This window comes from Gracilinanus agilis, chromosome 3 (assembly GCF_016433145.1).
Source record: "Gracilinanus agilis isolate LMUSP501 chromosome 3, AgileGrace, whole genome shotgun sequence".
In the NCBI taxonomy this organism is placed as follows: Eukaryota; Metazoa; Chordata; class Mammalia; order Didelphimorphia; family Didelphidae; genus Gracilinanus; species Gracilinanus agilis.
This window is the reverse complement of record NC_058132.1, coordinates 142,156,054-142,173,213: the sequence shown is the minus strand read 5'-3', so window position 1 is coordinate 142,173,213 and position 17,160 is coordinate 142,156,054. Positions and strand designations below refer to the sequence as shown.

Genomic DNA, 17,160 nt, shown 5'->3' with positions numbered 1-17,160 from the left:
TATGAAATGCTTTTACAAAATTATATTTAGTTTCAAATAGAAAGATTAGTAGGCCTGTACACCAAATTTAATTTTTATTTTGGTTTGCAGAGTGTAGTATCAGGTATCACTTGCACTGCAAATTTTTTCTCATGTCAGTCATATTATCTCTCAAGTCACATCTTCTGGAGAAAAACTGACCACTAAGCATCTATTTAGATCTCATAGATAACTGAGCTTCATAGGAGAAGGGCCTATCAAATCTGATAAAATTCAAATGAAGCTTCTAGCAAAACTTAAGAAACTGGAGAGAACCCACCAAACAATACTTTTACATGTATTCCTTAGTGTGAGGTATGGGGAGATTTTATGTAAAATATTTAAATTGTCTAATTTGGTGTTATTAAGCTTCTAATTAAGGTAAAAGATTCTCACGGTGTATGGTAAGGGGTGGAGAAGCTAGTGTGTGCAGATTGACACATTTGAGAGGAAATTTTGCTTTTAACTATAATCATCTCTTGAAAATATGATTATATAGAATTATAATCCTTTGCCAAATTAGTAATTACTATATTCTCTTATTCAAATAATTTAAGTATAGTAGAACAATGCTTTCTTTGTTGAAGAGCTCCATTAGAAGAGAAGCTAACATTATTTAATGATTCTCTAGTTTTAAAGTTAAAAAAAAACTGGGTTAAGTTTTGAAACTAGTGAATAGATGATGTAGAAAAATTATTTTATTTTTAAAATTAATGATATTTTTCCTTGGTTATATGATTCATGTTCTTTCCTTTCCCTTTTCCCTCCCCCTTTCCTAAGTTGATGAGCAATTCTACTAGGTTATACATATATCATTGTTCAAAACCTTTTTCCATATTAATATTTGCAATAGAGTGATCATTTAAAATCAAAAATCCTCAGTCATATACCCATCAAACCATATGATCAATCATATGTTTTAGAAAAATTATTTTAGATGAGCGACACACAGATAGCTGGATAGTTAGGTAAATAGTAGATCTCTTTATATTCAGTTTATACACAAAAACCAAATTTCAAATCTGTTTCATAAATGGCTATATAATGACTTTTGGAAAATTCATTTAACCACTCTGTTCTTTAGATTCCTCATCTGCAAAATTATGAGGTTGAACTGGATGATCTTTGTGATCCCTTCAAGCTTTAACATTCTGAGTCAGTCATTTAAATCTAATAAAAGTACACTGAAGAAGCACCAGTGAAATAAGCACAGAAAATTTAAAATAGCAGATAATCTATCTATTTTTGTCAGTAGTATATGTCATTTCATCATGGTTGTCATACACTCTTCAGAAACAGTTTTCTACAACCTATCTTAGTTGGGGTCATAGCTCCCTCTGTCTATAGGAATACAGTCATGTTTACCAAAAGGAGTAGTATCATAGACCTAATCTAATCAAAGATCAAGGTAGCAGTGAATAACACTCAAGGTATGAAGATAATGTGGTCTTTATTAAGAAAAAATATTTTATTTTTTTCAAACTATTAATCTTCTACATAAGTACTATGAAATATTAATGAAGTGTAATAATCCATAAAACTTGCAAAAATCTATTTTCTTAATATTAAAGTAGATTTTGTTTATTTTGAATTTCACAGCTGACATGGGCTTTGCACGATTATTTAATTCACCTCTGAAGCCTTTAGCAGATTTGGATCCAGTAGTTGTAACATTCTGGTACCGAGCTCCAGAGCTTCTTCTTGGAGCGAGACATTATACCAAAGCTATTGGTGAGTAGTACTAAATTTAAAACTGCCACTTAGCTATTACTCTTGTGAAATAGTTTTTAGAATCTCAGTCAGAAGGGACCCCAAAGGTCATTTAGTCCAACCTCATCCAAAGCATGAATCCTGTCTATGACTTTACCAAGAAGCAATTATTCAAGCCAGCCTCTATTAGAAGATAAGCAATGATACTGTTTCTCACTCTTTCACTCAAAAAAAGACCATCCCATTTTTTGCAGTTTTCCTTTTGTTAGAACCAAATTGTTCTCTACAATTTCTATTTGCCTGCCCTCCAGAGTGAAATAGCATAACAAGTTTAATACTTCAGCTATTTAAAGACATCTGTCATAACTGACCATAAGTCACTCTCTCCTTCTCTGGGTTAAATTCCTTTTCATTATTATTTATACCTGCCTTGAGTTCCCAGTTTATTTTAAGGAAAAATAAAAAAGATTAAAGAAAAGTTGTTGATAACATATTTAAAGAAAAAATAAAAAACCCTTGCATTGTATCTGTTTTCAATTATTTAATTAAGTTAATCTATTATACAAATTTGAATGTCATTATCACAATAATTTTTTTCCTCATATATTAACTCAAAATGCCTTATAATTTGGGGAATGAAAAGTAAATGTTGTTTGTAGAAATATTGACAGCATTCACAGAGTATTTTTGGAATATATTAAACTTAATACTACTTATTCTTTTAGCTAAAAATAACACTGAAATCATTCTCGCTAAACTTGTGGTCTGCACAGAATAGAGAATTAGTATCTGCATTTTGACTCTCTATCAGTAGTCATTGTCTGACTCATTGGTTGTTTATTGCTTTTCCCCCCATCAAATTATTGAATTTTCTTATGAGTAAAAAAAGTTGGTCTAAACTTACCATGCTGTCAGCTCATTATGTTTTACTTTAAAGCTTAGTTGCCAGTACAGATCAGCTACTTTAGGTGTTAGATTTCCCAGCTTTTAAAATATCCCTAAAGAAGAAATAAACAGACTTCTCTCTATCAAGAACCACCACTAAAACTAAGGGCAGGCTCTTTCTAGCCAACTTGCAAAGTGTAATTAACTTTTAGTTTTCTAAAATGTTTCTCTTTTGTTTATAGTGATAAATATAAACTGTTTTACTACCTTGCCTTTTAAATTTAAAATGGGAACCCTAAGTCTTTCTCTCCCCCTGTCTGACCTGCCACTGCATGGCCCAAGCCTTCTTTCTACCACTGAAAGAATTAAGGATATCTACCTCTGTATAATCTTATTACTGGAATGCGCTTTGAGTTTTATGTACTCCGCCATTTGTGATAAAGAGAAAGATAATTCAGCTATATTAAGCATACAAAATCTTCTATCTCTGCTTTGGGCCATGCCAAGGAAAACAGAGAAAGATAGAATTTAGATAAACCAAACCAACAGCCCTTTAATTGGTACCCAGACGACCATGTCTAGTCACTTGCTGCAGAACCTTTATCTATAAAATAAAGAGGTTGAACTAAATGGTCTGTAAGATCTAGTCCATTCTAATTCCACACCTATGATCCTTAGCATTTTCCTATTTAGTTTCAGGTTAAATTGCTATACCAGAATGAACAGAATAGATTTAGCATAACAACTGTTTTGTTAAATTTTAAAGACTTATTTTTTTTTAGGTTTTAATTTTTCATTGATAGTTATTCATTATATGCTTAAGAGTTTTTCCAAATAAATAATAGAACTCCAAAATAATTCCTATTTTTTGCTACATGCCCAGGATGAGTAGAATCTAATGCTTAAGTAATACTGAGTGTGTGGCTCTTTACTAAATTGGAAATGTACTATAAAATGGAGAAAAAACAAACATATTCCAGATAGTTTTGAAAATAAATTGGAAAAATATAGACATATATAACTTAGTCATATATATATATACACACTCCTATAAAGTAAAATATAATATATAATTGTTATTTTTCAATTTGTTACCAACAATAGGCATGTGTTTCTGTCATTTAGCAACCTACAGTCTATATCAGTACTTGAGCTATGTTGTGCAGTGCTGTGTTTGGAAAGTGGGTAGGATTTATATTTTGGGTGTTACTTTGGAAACTAATTTTGGGAAGGCTAAGTAGACATGATGTGATAAATGGGATTGCAGAGGGTATTCCATAAATATTGAATGGTTTAACAAAAGACACAGGGGTGCTAGGAAAAAGGAATAGGAACCTATACGTATTTGATAACACTGCATGAAGTATATAGTATATATGGGATGAGAGCAATTAGGTATAGTAAACCACTAGGTTAAATTATTTCTAATGTTCATGGTTGAGGTATTTTAATTTGATTTGGATGTTGACTGGAAATCATTGAAAAGTTTTGAGTGGACAGTAAAATGGGCAAAATATTGTGAATAAAAGGTGACCTTACATTAGTGTGCAAAACATGGAAGATACTGAAAGTGGGCTATATGTTGACAAGGAAGCCAACATAGATGATGAAGAATTTGGTAAAAAGTAGCCCCCCTTCCCCTTTCTAGTTGTATTAATGAAAACAGAAAGTTAGTAATATATTTGCCCAATTTGCCTACCTCTTTTTATCCCCTTTTATATATTTGCTTTTATTCATCAATCCACATTCTTCCTAGCTTAACTGGTCCTACTTATTCTGATACCTCTCCTATGCCCTGAGCTAGAATTTGGAGCAAGATTCAAATGTGTTGTGTTTAAAAAAGTCCCATCTGCTTTTCTTTTTTCAGACATATTTTATAGTATCATTGTATAGATTTCTTAATTGATTCTTTTAAGTCTTTCCTAGGTCAAATTGGTGGTATATAATTATAAATGGTTATCTGACAGTTTCTTAATAAAGAAGGATATTTGGCAAACTTATAGTATCTTTAAGTTTATGCTATTTGAAACATTGCTCAGAAATAAATGTTTAAAACATATTATTTACCTTGACCCAAAGATGTTTTCATTTAAAAGGATTGACTGAGCTTGGTGATTCTTTGGTGGGAAATGCTATTCATTTATCTCAGGGAAATGTAAACCTGGGTTTATATCAACGACAACATTTTTTGCATCAGTGATAGGTTTTTCCTTCAAGAGCCGTAGTTTTCATTTACTTTGAAATTGTGCTTCACTAGAAGTGACAATAGTTAATCTTAGGTTCTGAGGATTTAAGAGTTGCTTTTGAATGTCTACAAATTTCATTCTAAGCTAAAATTAATGTAGCTAACTTTCTTTAAAATAAACTTTTTTAAAAGTTTTGCTTCTCCATTGATTTATACCTGAATAATTTTTAAAAATTTAAAATTGGCCAAAATAATCCATTCCATATTGTTTTGTATCTGTGGTGGATCACATGTTACCTGTCATCTTCATTTTAGGGGGGAAAAGGAAGTCAGGTCATCTCTTTTCCCTATTTGTGTTTTAATTCTTTAAAGTTACAAATAATTCTGATAAGTAGATTTTAAACACAAAGCATTAATGGAATAAAAATATAATTTGAATTTTATGAAGTTGAGTTTACAAAAAAAAGCAGTCACCTTTTCTGGCCTTTTCAAATAGTGATTATGCTGCCATTTTCACTTAGGTAATTATAAATACTGAAAAACATCTTCTGAGTTGAGATATAGCTCTAAATGAAGGGAAACTTTGAAGTGCTACATGCTCTTTGAAAACATGAATACTGAATTGTCTATAAATATTCAAAGTTAGAATTTATTTTTTTCTTCCTGGTAACAGGAGTATAATAATTAGGATTAATGACAGAATAATTACTGAACTTTTGAAATTAGCAAGGAAACAAATGATAACATAGTCATTGCATCACACAAATAAGCTCTGCTTATTTCAAAAACATATTGCTTAATTTTGTTTTATTTTCAGTTATCACTTCTGATATAATAAGGGGCTCTGAAACCTGTTTAATTGGTGTAATTTTGTTTTGGGCATAACTATCACTGGAACAGTCAACTATACTAAATTTAGACAGATTCAGAATAAGGCTACTAAGCAGGAGGGTGGGGGAGGGTGGGACAACAGGATTAAAATCTAGAGTTTTTAAATTAATGTAATTTCATGGCATTTAACTGTCCTTAAGTTAACTGATTAGGAATAAATGTTTTCCTTTAAAAAGAAATCCTTCCCCTTTCTCCACTCATCCCTCCAAAACAACCCCAAAACCCAACAATGCATTTTCTTTTGGAAAGATCCACTTTATTTCCTCCTTTCCTTTTCTTTTTCTTTTTCCTTTTTCTCTTTCTTTTTTTCCTTAAAGATATTTGGGCTATAGGGTGTATATTTGCAGAGCTACTAACTTCAGAACCAATATTTCACTGTCGACAAGAGGACATCAAAACTAGTAATCCTTATCACCATGACCAGCTGGACAGAATATTCAATGTAATGGGATTTCCTGCAGGTACATATTACATTTTTATCACTCTTGTTTAATTTTAGATATCTGCATTTTAAAAGATGTATTTTCAAAATTGGAGGTTAGACTAAATAAAGTGTACAAGCTTTTTGCATGCAATCTTTTTTTCAAAAGGTCACACATGCACCATTATATATATTTAGTTTATATTTCAATGGTGACCTCAGATTTGTAGAGGGAATAGGGTTAGAAATTATTTTAGTGTTTAAAAAATGACAAAATATTGTTATGATCTTTTAAAGACCCCAATGTTAATGAAGTAACGAGGGAATCACTTCAATTTGGGGCTCATTGTAGGAATGGGATATGTTAAAGGTCACTATAGTTCAAGGCCATTTCAGAGAGATCTTTCTAATATTATTAGTGTGCAGTAAATACTATTAATATCTTTATATATTGGCTTTTTGGGAAATATGTTCTTTTCTTAGTATAATTTACCATTTCACATAAGACAGAGTGGACATATGATTTTTCATTTTTCTTTACAGAGGAAGAAATTACATACATAATTCATTTCTTACCCATGATCTGATAGGGAATTCCAGACATAGTTGGGGCTATTGTTAAGATTTTCTGTCTCCTGATTTTTTACAATATCTATAATTTTATACTGTCTAGCTTTCCAGAGGGAGATGGACCAACATTAAACACAACTATGCTATCTGCTCAACTCCTTTCTGGGTGCTGTTATAAAAGAAATATGAGAGAATTACTGCCTTTAAAGAGTCTACTTTAGGAAATATGACATACATAGAGCAACTAGAGAATATTTACAAGGTTCCCTTCCACCAGATATTTATTTTTGTGCAGGGGACTATTGCTGTTATTTAAGTGGTATAAGAAAACTTCCCAGTGATGAAATTCCTTCCACCAATTCAGATCAGCAACTGCTTCACCATACTTTAGAACTGAGATTAAGTAAATTGCCCAGGATCACACAAGCCAGTCCATGTCTGAGGCTAGTCTTGGACCCAGGTATTGAGGCTAGCTCTCTATACCTTAGCATATATCATAAACACAAGCTAATTTATAATTTAAGTGTAGAATTATGTGACTGTTTGTCATTATTCAGAGGAGAGAGAATGCTAGAGTCCTTGATTAGGTACAGAAAACTTCCTGAAAAAAATGTAGGTCTTGAAAAATAGCTAAAATTTGAGTAGTCATAGACAATCTGACAAGTCATTAAAGTCTTAAGAAAAAAGCATAAACAAAGGTCCAGGGGCAAGAATGAACATGACTTAATGAAGTCTGCTAGAGTAGATCAAAACAACATGAATTGTAGGAGAATCGTGATCAATAAATTGGATAAGTAGGGTGAGATCAGATTAGAGAGAACACTGAAAGCCTGGCAGAAGTGTTTATAGTGATGTAATATGGAACAAAGAGCTATTACGTAACCTTAAGCAAGGAAGTGACAAATGAATGAAAGATAAGATAATTTAGGAAAACTAATTTGACAACACCATGCAAAATAAATTGAATTAAAGAAAGTTTATTTTCTGAGACACCATCTAGAAAGTTATTGGAATTATCCAGGTTTGTAGTAATGAGAATTTTTACTTGAATGATAAGGAAGGCAAAGTAGATAAAGGTTAAACATGAAATATCTCAAATTAGATCTTTGCAAATTGTATGAAGGGAATGAGAGAGAAGAATCAAAGATGATATTAAGGTTTTTAACCTGAAAAATAGGAAGAATGATGTTAACACAGAGAAGAAGTTGGGAAATTGATTTGTGATGGAGGAATTCAATTAAGAAGTAAATGTAAATAAAGAATGTACGTTAACTTCAATATTGTTGTTTAGTGGAAAGTTGTCCGGGAGAAAAATTTGGTACTGAGAAGTAAAGAAAATAAAATCATCTTGACCATATATATGCTAAAAGTGCTTCACTGTACTTAACAAAGTGCTGCACCATGTTCATTAATAGTGATGATAAAGATAGTCATTTGGGCAAAACCTCTAAGCAAGAAACCCTGATGATACATATGAGAGAGAGAGACAGACAAAAACAGGGGGCAGCTGGGTAGCTCAGTGGATTGAGAGTCAGGCCTAGAGACGGGAGGTCCTAGGTTCAAATCCGGCCTCAGACATTTCCCAGCTGTGTGACCCTGGGCAAGTCACTTGGCCCCCATTGCCTACCCTTACCAATCTTCCACCTATAAGTCAATACACAGAAGTTAAGGGTTTAAAATTAAAAAACAAAAACAAACAAACAAAAAAAAACAGCTTTCTTACTTACAAATTTGATTCCCGTCCTGTTCTAGGTACTAAAATTTTCTTCAACCAAATCATTTTGTTTCTAGGACTTTAGAGCAATTTTGATTGACTCTAACAGTATTTGACAATAAGTCATACTGCATTCACTTCTTAATATTTACATGTACTACTAATGTGAAGAAATGTAAGTGATAAAGAATGAAATAAAGAGGCAAGGTTACATCATTAAAGGAAAGTTATTAACCTTTCTGGCTCCAGTTTCCTCATGTGTAAAATAAGGTCTCTCCCAGTTCTAGATCTTTTGAGTATATGAATTACAAGAAAGTTTGTTAGCAGTTTTAAAAGGGAAGAGTAATTTTCACTTACCTATGAGAAAATTACAGGAGGGACCAACAAAGTTCAGTTCAAAAAGCCAAATTAGATGAATTATGCCACATGGCATAATACAAATTGGGACATCTTGAAATAGTGCATTGATAATAGTAAGAAGTTGGGCAATATAAAATTAATGAATGTATTTCACAGATAAAGATTGGGAAGATATAAAAAAGATGCCTGAACATTCAACATTAATGAAAGATTTCCGAAGAAATACGTAAGTCAAGGAAAAAATATTCTCTTGCATGTTTTTATTTAGTTTGAGGTCCTGTTCATTTTGTCATTTTCTATGTGGCTTCACTCAGCACAAGATTATTTTTAAAAATTAAATGTTTAATGTCTTTTTGATTTTGACAAATTGTGCTTATCTTAGGCTTTTTCTCCAGTAATGATTTTTTCCTGTGTTTTAACTTAATTAGAAAACTGAGATAAATTTTTGAGAAGTAGGGTTGGAAGTCTTAAGGGTCATATTGCAAAATTAAGTGATCAAATATAACCATTCAGATGTATTGTATATTTTCACTTCAATTAAAAATAATATATCTAATCAGTCACTTTCATTAGAAGGTGACTGAAAGAGATATTAGATGAAATGAGTTTTAATTTTGTTAGTCTTTACATATAGATAACTATTTTCATATATATTTCCTAATCAGTAATAAAAGTTGAAAAAATATCTAAACTTCTTTGCTAATTTGCTAATGTAAAATGGATCTCAAGTTAAGTCTGATATGATTCTACATCTTATAGTGTTTCTCTTTCAGATATACCAACTGCAGCCTTATCAAATATATGGAAAAACATAAAGTTAAACCAGACAGTAAAGCATTCCACTTGGTAAGCCTTGATTAATAGCAATCATAATGGAACTGCCTCAGTGCATAATAAATGACTGGTTCAGCTTGGGGCTGGTTCATTAGAAAAGAGCTCACATGTGCTGCTAGTGCAGCACATACTATTAGAGCACTTATGCTTCCTGACTTATGAGGGGTTTCACAAATCAGAGTTTGACTATTTTACATGGATTAATAGTAACTCAAGTATTTTTCTTTTTTTTTTGTTGTTGTTGCATAAAGCATTTTGAAAGGACTATTTAATGTATGTTAAAAGTATAGTTAAATTCTAGAATAATTATACTATTGGCAAACAAGAATGACACTGACATTTTGAAATTTCCTTATTGTATTAAAAGATATACCACACTACTATATGTATAGAATTTACTTACAACAAAAATAAATCCATGTAATAGTGTGGTGATTCCTGACAAAGTTACAGTGTACTTTTTATTATTGCCAATTCCATATTTGGTAATATATTTTGTTGTTAATAACTCTTATGTCACATTGAAACAGAAGTGTTGCACAATTGGTTTCCAAAAGTGTGCTTTTTTGAAATGCAAAAGAGAATCTTTGGAAAAAAGCTTGATTTTTTTTTTTCATTTTCTGACATTTTTATTCTCTACTACCATATGCTTTTTAACAGTTCAATAAATAGTACTTTCAATACCTTGAAAACTTTAAATACTGCTTCATTTTTCATGCTTACTTAGCAAATATTTAACACGATGGTGATTATATTTTATCACTGTTTCAAACTGCATTTTTTGCTTCCCAGAGAAACAGTATACTTTGCTCTCAATAGTAAGTTATTGTAATATATTTAGAGTAGGATCCAAATTGTTAAAGGAGTTTATACAAATTAATTTGATTTATAAACCTAAAATCATAAACATAATGATGGCATCTGATTCAAATACACTAGCAGGGTCATGAATAAGTTCTTTATTTGACAGGCTTATGAATTTTTAGAGAAACCTATTGTTGTTGGTATGAAAAGATAATTTAAGGAACCTGAAAATTATACCTTTTTGCAACTTATTTGGAGAGAAATAAGATGTTTGTATCATGGGATGGCCTGAACTGATTCTGTCTTGGTTTATATCTGTCTAATCCTTAGTTTATTTTGCTGGATCATCATCCTTCCACCCATTATATGTGTTTCCCTAAGCTCTGTTTTCTCCTTACCTTTTCCCACATTCTTGCTAAATTGGCCTTCTTGGTATTTTCCCAAACATCATCCTTTAATCTCTAACCACTATGCCTGGAATTTATCTTTTCTTTTTTTCTTTTTTTTTTTTTTACTCTTAATTAAAAGTCCTTTGCTTCTACCTCCTACAGGAGGCACCTAGTAGTTGGTACTTTCTCCTGTGTTACAGCTGAATGGATGGAGTAACCAGCTTTAGGATCGAGAAAACATAGGTTGAAGTTCTGCTTCTGGCATATTAGCTGTGTGATCCTTGGCAACTTCTTTAATTCCTCAGTGACCCAAACAGCTCTGAGGCTGTTAGCTGTAGAGCAAGACCTGCAGTGGTAGAGGGAGTGCCTTCCTCAGAGCTCCAGATATCCATGAAACCCCATATCCAAATCAAACTACATCTTCCCCACCACAAAACAATACAGAAACAAAAACAAAAGACCAAACCAATCTTATATCCATAGGGTGTATCCTCCAAATAGCCACTTGAGAGCAGGTCCTATTTTTTGGTTCTATTCTAGTATCCCCTGAATCCAACATAGTATCTTACATTTAGTAGACCCTTGATTAATAATTACTTGTATTGGATTTATACTAATAGATCCAGAGGTCATACTGTATTTTCCTGTCCTTCAGGCCTGAGGATAAAGGTAGAATGTGTTAAAATAGCAATTTTCTAAAAAACTCAAATCAAATCTTAGCACTCCAGCAAGCATTTAGTATTGGAGCTCTCGGTTTGGACATCTTTAAAATCCCCTGGCTGGGCAACTTGTTATAAAAGAATATTGGTCTTGGAGTCAGAAGACTTAGATTCATTTCTTAATGCAGAGCCATTAAGTGCTAGATACTTACTGGACACAGAGCCAGTCACTTCCTCTCTCTGGTCTTCCATGTGTTTATAACTACTTTGTAATTGTAAGCTAGTAGAAAAGTCTTAAGTTGCTATTTTGTTTTTCCAGATGCCAGTGAGATTTATTAATTCAAAATTATAATAAATTATATAAATCATGGAGTGTAGAAGGAGTATTAAATCCATATCTTTTATTAACATATATCCTAATAATAGACTCAGTTTTTACATAAATTTATTAGATATTTACTTAATATTTAAGTGTGACCTTTTTGTATATTTGTTCCTTCAGGTATCACTGATTTATACTAGTTTATTATTTCAAAATCTAATTGCTATTTGTTTCCCAAAAAGGGACATAAAAGTAAAAATTTTAGTATGTTTCAGAAAATGCTAGTACATATGTGAAATATTTTCATAGAATTTGATGAACTGAGAAGAACTCTGTGAGTAATCCAACCCATTCATTTTAAAGATGAAGAAATCTGGGCCCAGAGAGGTTAAGTGATTTATTTATCATCACACAGCTAGTATGTAGTGTACTTGGTACCAGAACCCACCTCTCTGGGCCCTCATTATCTGCAGTTGCATTGAACTAAATCAATAGTTTGTGAATTTTCACATATTTACTTTGTACAAATAGACATACTTCACATTCAGATTTGTTTACTTATATATAAGTCATAGGAGTTCATTTGTAAGGCCACTCTTTGGAGCAATATATTAATACTTTTGTGACCTGTGGTTTCAGCTTCAGAAGTTGCTTACTATGGACCCAATAAAGCGAATTACCTCAGAACAGGCTATGCAGGATCCTTATTTCTTAGAAGATCCACTTCCTACATCAGAGTAAGTGATTGACTTCTTCCCCTGTCAGCATATATGTTTTTCTCTAGTTGTCCTCACCAAAAAAACACCCCCAGGATGGCCAGAAAGGAAAGACTTGACTTCTGACAAGTTAAAGATGAGCACTAATGACTAAGATGCCATTTGGGGGTTTAAAGTTAAGTGGCATTTCTGCTAATCTCTTGCTTTATGAAACTTTGATCCCATTAGTCATAGCCCTAATCCTGTTATTCACTGACAAGTTGATTATTCATGCTATAGATCTTCCCTGACTCCTACTCTGAGCCTGAAGTTCCTGCTTTCTGTTCTGGAATGCCAAGTGCCATTTGCTAATTATTAGTTCACATTTCCCCAACTCAACTTTGGTTGTAAAAGTTGCAAAGAGTGTGGAATTCAGTTTAGGAACATTTTTTTTTTATTTTAAACCCTTAACTTCTGTGTATTGACTATATAGGTGGAAGACTGGTAAGGGTAGGCAATGGGGGTCAAGTGACTTGCCCAGGGTCACACAGCTGGGAAGTGTCTGAGGCCGGATTTGAACCTAGGACCTCCTGTCTCTAGGCCTGGCTCTCAATCCACTGAGCTACCCAGCTGCCCCCTAGGAAACATTTTAAGATAAATTTCTTACCTTCATAGTGAGATACCTAAACTATATTTTGGTGATATTCTCTCTAACATCATTTAGAGAGAAGTAATTTGATCAGATAGAAAGAAAAATTATTCATAATTTTCTAATTCCTCTTGAGTCTGCTGGTTTTATTTTTTTATATGAGTCCCCTAAGCTACCCAAAATAATGCTAGTATTTCAGAATAGAGATTCAGATTGTTTCTTAGTTGCATGAAAAGTTCTTTGAAAGAATGAAATAAAACTTTGTTATCCTTTGTTCCTTAAGGAATTAAAAAAAATTTTTATCTGAAATGATTGAAATTTCATATTAGATAAAGCACTAGAATATTATTGGCTAGTTTATTAAGCAATCTTTCCTTGTTCAGAAACTATAGCTGCAATGATGACGATAGTGCCAATAAAAGAAAGGGCACTTAGTCAAAGGAAAGTTTCATTAAGAATAATTTATCTTCTAATATTTTCAATAAAAATAAAATAGTTAGGAAATAAAACAATTAAATGTGGTCTTGCAGAAGTCACTCTGTATAGACTAGTTTTCCCCATAAGGGCACAGGAACTTTGGTTCCATCTATAAAAAGGCAGTAACTGTTTGTTTTCTTATGGCCAGTGTTTTTGCAGGTTGCCAGATTCCTTATCCTAAACGTGAATTTTTAACGGAAGAAGAGCCTGATGACAAGGGAGACAAAGTAAATATTGAAGTACAATCTATAGCTTCTTGTTTTGTTGTTGTTACCAATAGCCTTTTACATCTTGAGTTTTGTTCTCCTTCTGAGTTGAAATTTATTTTTCTGTTTAACCAATTGAGAAGAACCAGCAGCAGCAGCAGGGCAATAACCATACTAATGGAACTGGTCATCCAGGGAATCAAGACAGCAGTCATGCACAGGGACCCCCATTGAAAAAAGTGAGAGTTGTTCCTCCTACCACTACCTCAGGTGGACTGATCATGACCTCAGACTATCAGGTATTAACAATTTAAAACTTTATTATAAAAGCTGCTTTTTGTGTGTTAAGAATAGTCAGGAAGCAATGAATCATTGTAAATGTTCCATAATGTATAACCATGCCATTTAGACATATTTTCCGTATCTACATGGCACAGAAGGCAAGCATTTATTAAGTTCCTACTATGTGACAGGCACTGGGCTAAAAGTACTTTTTCACACTATCTCATTTGATCCTCACAAAAATTCTGAAGCACATACTATTATCACTATTTTACTCTTGAGGCAGACAGAAGTTAAATGACTTGCCCAGGATCACATAGCTCAGAAATGTTTTAGGTCAGCTATGAATACAAATCTTGATTCCAGGCTTAGCACTATATTCACTGTACTTTTTGGTCATCCTGATACTGGCACGTGTCCTTCTCAAATGACATGTATTTCATTTTCTTATAAAATTTGTCTTGAGAATTAAAAAAATCACTTTTTTTATACAGGAGAAATGCTGTATACTATCTGGGTTAAGAAAGAAAATATATCATTCTAGTCATTATATACTTCAGGGTCATAGTTAGATTGTACATGATCACATGATCTCATGATCACACCAACAAAATACTCCTGCTTGTTCACCCAGCCTGAATGGATACAGTTTCCACTTTTTTTTTTTTTTTTTTTTTTTGACTCAGAAATGTGCTTACACCTTATTAAGATGATAACCTTGGAGTGAAGTCAAACAATACTACAACCTCTAAATAAAATTCTTTAGAAATGAAGACATCTTGTCAAGCTTATCCTTTAGTGTGTTTTAAACTGTTGTCTATATTGGTTCATTTTGAGAGAAAACATTTGTTTAATGTATAAGCCTATGTAGTTTTAAATTTCCATAAGTTCAGAGAAACCCTGCAAGTTGCTTACTTAACTTACACCTTTTGCCATTTGACTCCTTTTCTAGCGTTCCAATCCACATGCTGCCTATCCCAACCCTGGACCAAGCACATCACAGCCACAGAGCAGCATGGGATATTCAACTACCTCCCAGCAGCCTCCACAGTACTCACATCAGACACACCGGTACTGAGCTGCATCTGAATAATGTCAATGCACTGTTGCTAATGCTGCAGGACTGACCATGCAGCTCTCTGCCTGGAACCTGGTATGGGCCATGCGAATGTACTGTACAACCACACCTTCAAAATGTCCAATAGCCAAGTTCCACCACTTTTCACAGATTGGAGTAGTGGCTCGCAAATGTTATCTGTTTTGGAGTTAGACTTGAAAAGAAAGTGCTAGCACAGTTTGTGTTGTGGATATGCTACTTCCATAGTTTACTTGACATGATTCAGACTGACCAATGCATTTTTTCAGTGACAGTCTGTAGCAGTTGAAGCTGTGAAATGTGCTAGGGGCAGGCATTCCTTGTTGTATGTGGTGAATTCTCTCGATGTAACATTATCTGACCAATAGTACGCAAAATCCTTTAACTGGTACTTGAAACATACAGTATATGTTAACAACAAAAAACAAAATAATCAAGATTCAGATTGAGATTATTTTGGTATATATTTCTTTTTAGTCTTTTCAATGGGTTGATTCATTTTCCACATGATCAGTGTTTTTGACCAACAAAATTAGTACATATTTTTTTCAAAATACATAAAGCCACGCAATTTTTCCAGCAGATTTCAGAATTCCCAAAGATTAATTTCCAACCTATGAATTTGTTTTTTGTTTTTTAAATCGATGACTTGACTGGTATTAAAGCTGCTATTCGATAGTAAATAAGTATGTTGTCATTGATATAAACCTGTTTGGTTTAGCAAACAAACTAAAAAGATTGTCATAGACAGTGTTTTATTTTTTTCTGTTGGTGTTGCTGATTGTGAGCATGCTTTGAGATGAAAAAGCATGAGGTGATAACTGCCTTTAAAAAGGTGCGGCATCCATTCAGATATTTTGTCCTGATTTTCAGAGCTGACTTGGTGTAGTGGAATTAAAATTTTATTCATTTAATTTTCTTTCTTAAAACTTGTTCGCACGTTACTTAGGGTGCCCTTACTTCAGCAAAGGAGAAAGGAGTAGGAGAGCCTTAGAATTTATAAGGAAAAAAAAACTATAACATACAATGTACTGTATCAAACTATTTTACATGAATGACGCAAGTATTCTGAGGAAAAAATTGAACATTGTTTAAAAAAAACCAAGGTGTTATGTAATAAATTTATTTTTCATAAATCTGAATATGATGTTACTCGTCTTCCTTTTGTGCTTGTTTCTTTTACACAACATTTAAGGAAACCATTTCTAAATATATTGTTGTACTTGTCCCAAACTGAACTTAGTATCTTTTCTTCCACAAGATCTCTCAAATATGCTCCTTTGACTCCTCTGATACTGTCACCACCTGATATTGTCACCACTCTAGTTCAGACACTCAACTCTTTACCTTGGACTGCTGCAATTAGCCTGCTGGTGGGTCTATCTCCAGTGGCTTCCTATCATTTCCTTACTCCAGGCATTTTCATTGGCAGTCCCCTTCATCCAAAATGTGCCTCTTTATCTCTTCATCTCTACCTTTTGGCTTTCCTGACTTCCTTCAAGGCCTAGCTAAAATCCCACCTTCTACAGGGGAAGCCTTTTCCAATCCCTCTTAGTTCTATTGCTTTACCCTGTTGATTATTTTAAAGTAATTTATTACGTGTGTATCTTGTTTGTATTTATTTGTTTGCATATTGTCCTCTTGTTAGATTGGGAGCTCCTTGAGGGCAGGGACTTGTCTTTTGTGTCTTTTTGTATCCCCAGCACTTAGCACGTAATAGACAATAAATGCTTATTGACTGACTTATTTTTTTTTAACACACTTACTGTTATGTTCTAATGCCACCAAAATTATAACTCATGTTATATTAGAACCATTTTCTCTCTAAAATTCTGATTTCTTGAATACAAGAGATACTAGACCAGATGGAATTAAAATGTACTATGATCTATACATTTCTAGAATGATGACTCATAATTCTGTTGTACCAAAAAATAATTCTGTCACTAAACAATTTCCTCCCATTTTTCCAGAGGACAAGGAACTTTAACAT

The 17,160-nt window shown here is 32.9% G+C and overlaps 1 protein-coding gene across 2 annotated transcripts in view; it reads left to right on the top strand.

The window, feature by feature from the left end:
• Positions 1-15,317, top strand: part of CDK8 (cyclin dependent kinase 8) — a 123,356-nt gene extending 108,039 nt beyond the window's left edge. The window contains exons 6-13 of one of the 2 annotated variants that reach the window (XM_044668290.1): positions 1,618-1,749; positions 6,007-6,150; positions 8,911-8,980; positions 9,528-9,600; positions 12,402-12,499; positions 13,732-13,810; positions 13,933-14,088; positions 15,024-15,317. In XM_044668290.1, coding sequence (XP_044524225.1) covers positions 1,618-1,749; positions 6,007-6,150; positions 8,911-8,980; positions 9,528-9,600; positions 12,402-12,499; positions 13,732-13,810; positions 13,933-14,088; positions 15,024-15,149 — 878 coding nt within the window. In that variant the 3' untranslated portion in view covers positions 15,150-15,317. Of the gene's footprint in view, positions 1-1,617; positions 1,750-6,006; positions 6,151-8,910; positions 8,981-9,527; positions 9,601-12,401; positions 12,500-13,731; positions 13,811-13,929; positions 14,089-15,023 lie in introns of both variants that reach the window. The other variant, XM_044668289.1, reaches the window with a different exon arrangement.
• The last annotated feature ends 1,843 nt before the right edge of the window (positions 15,318-17,160 follow it).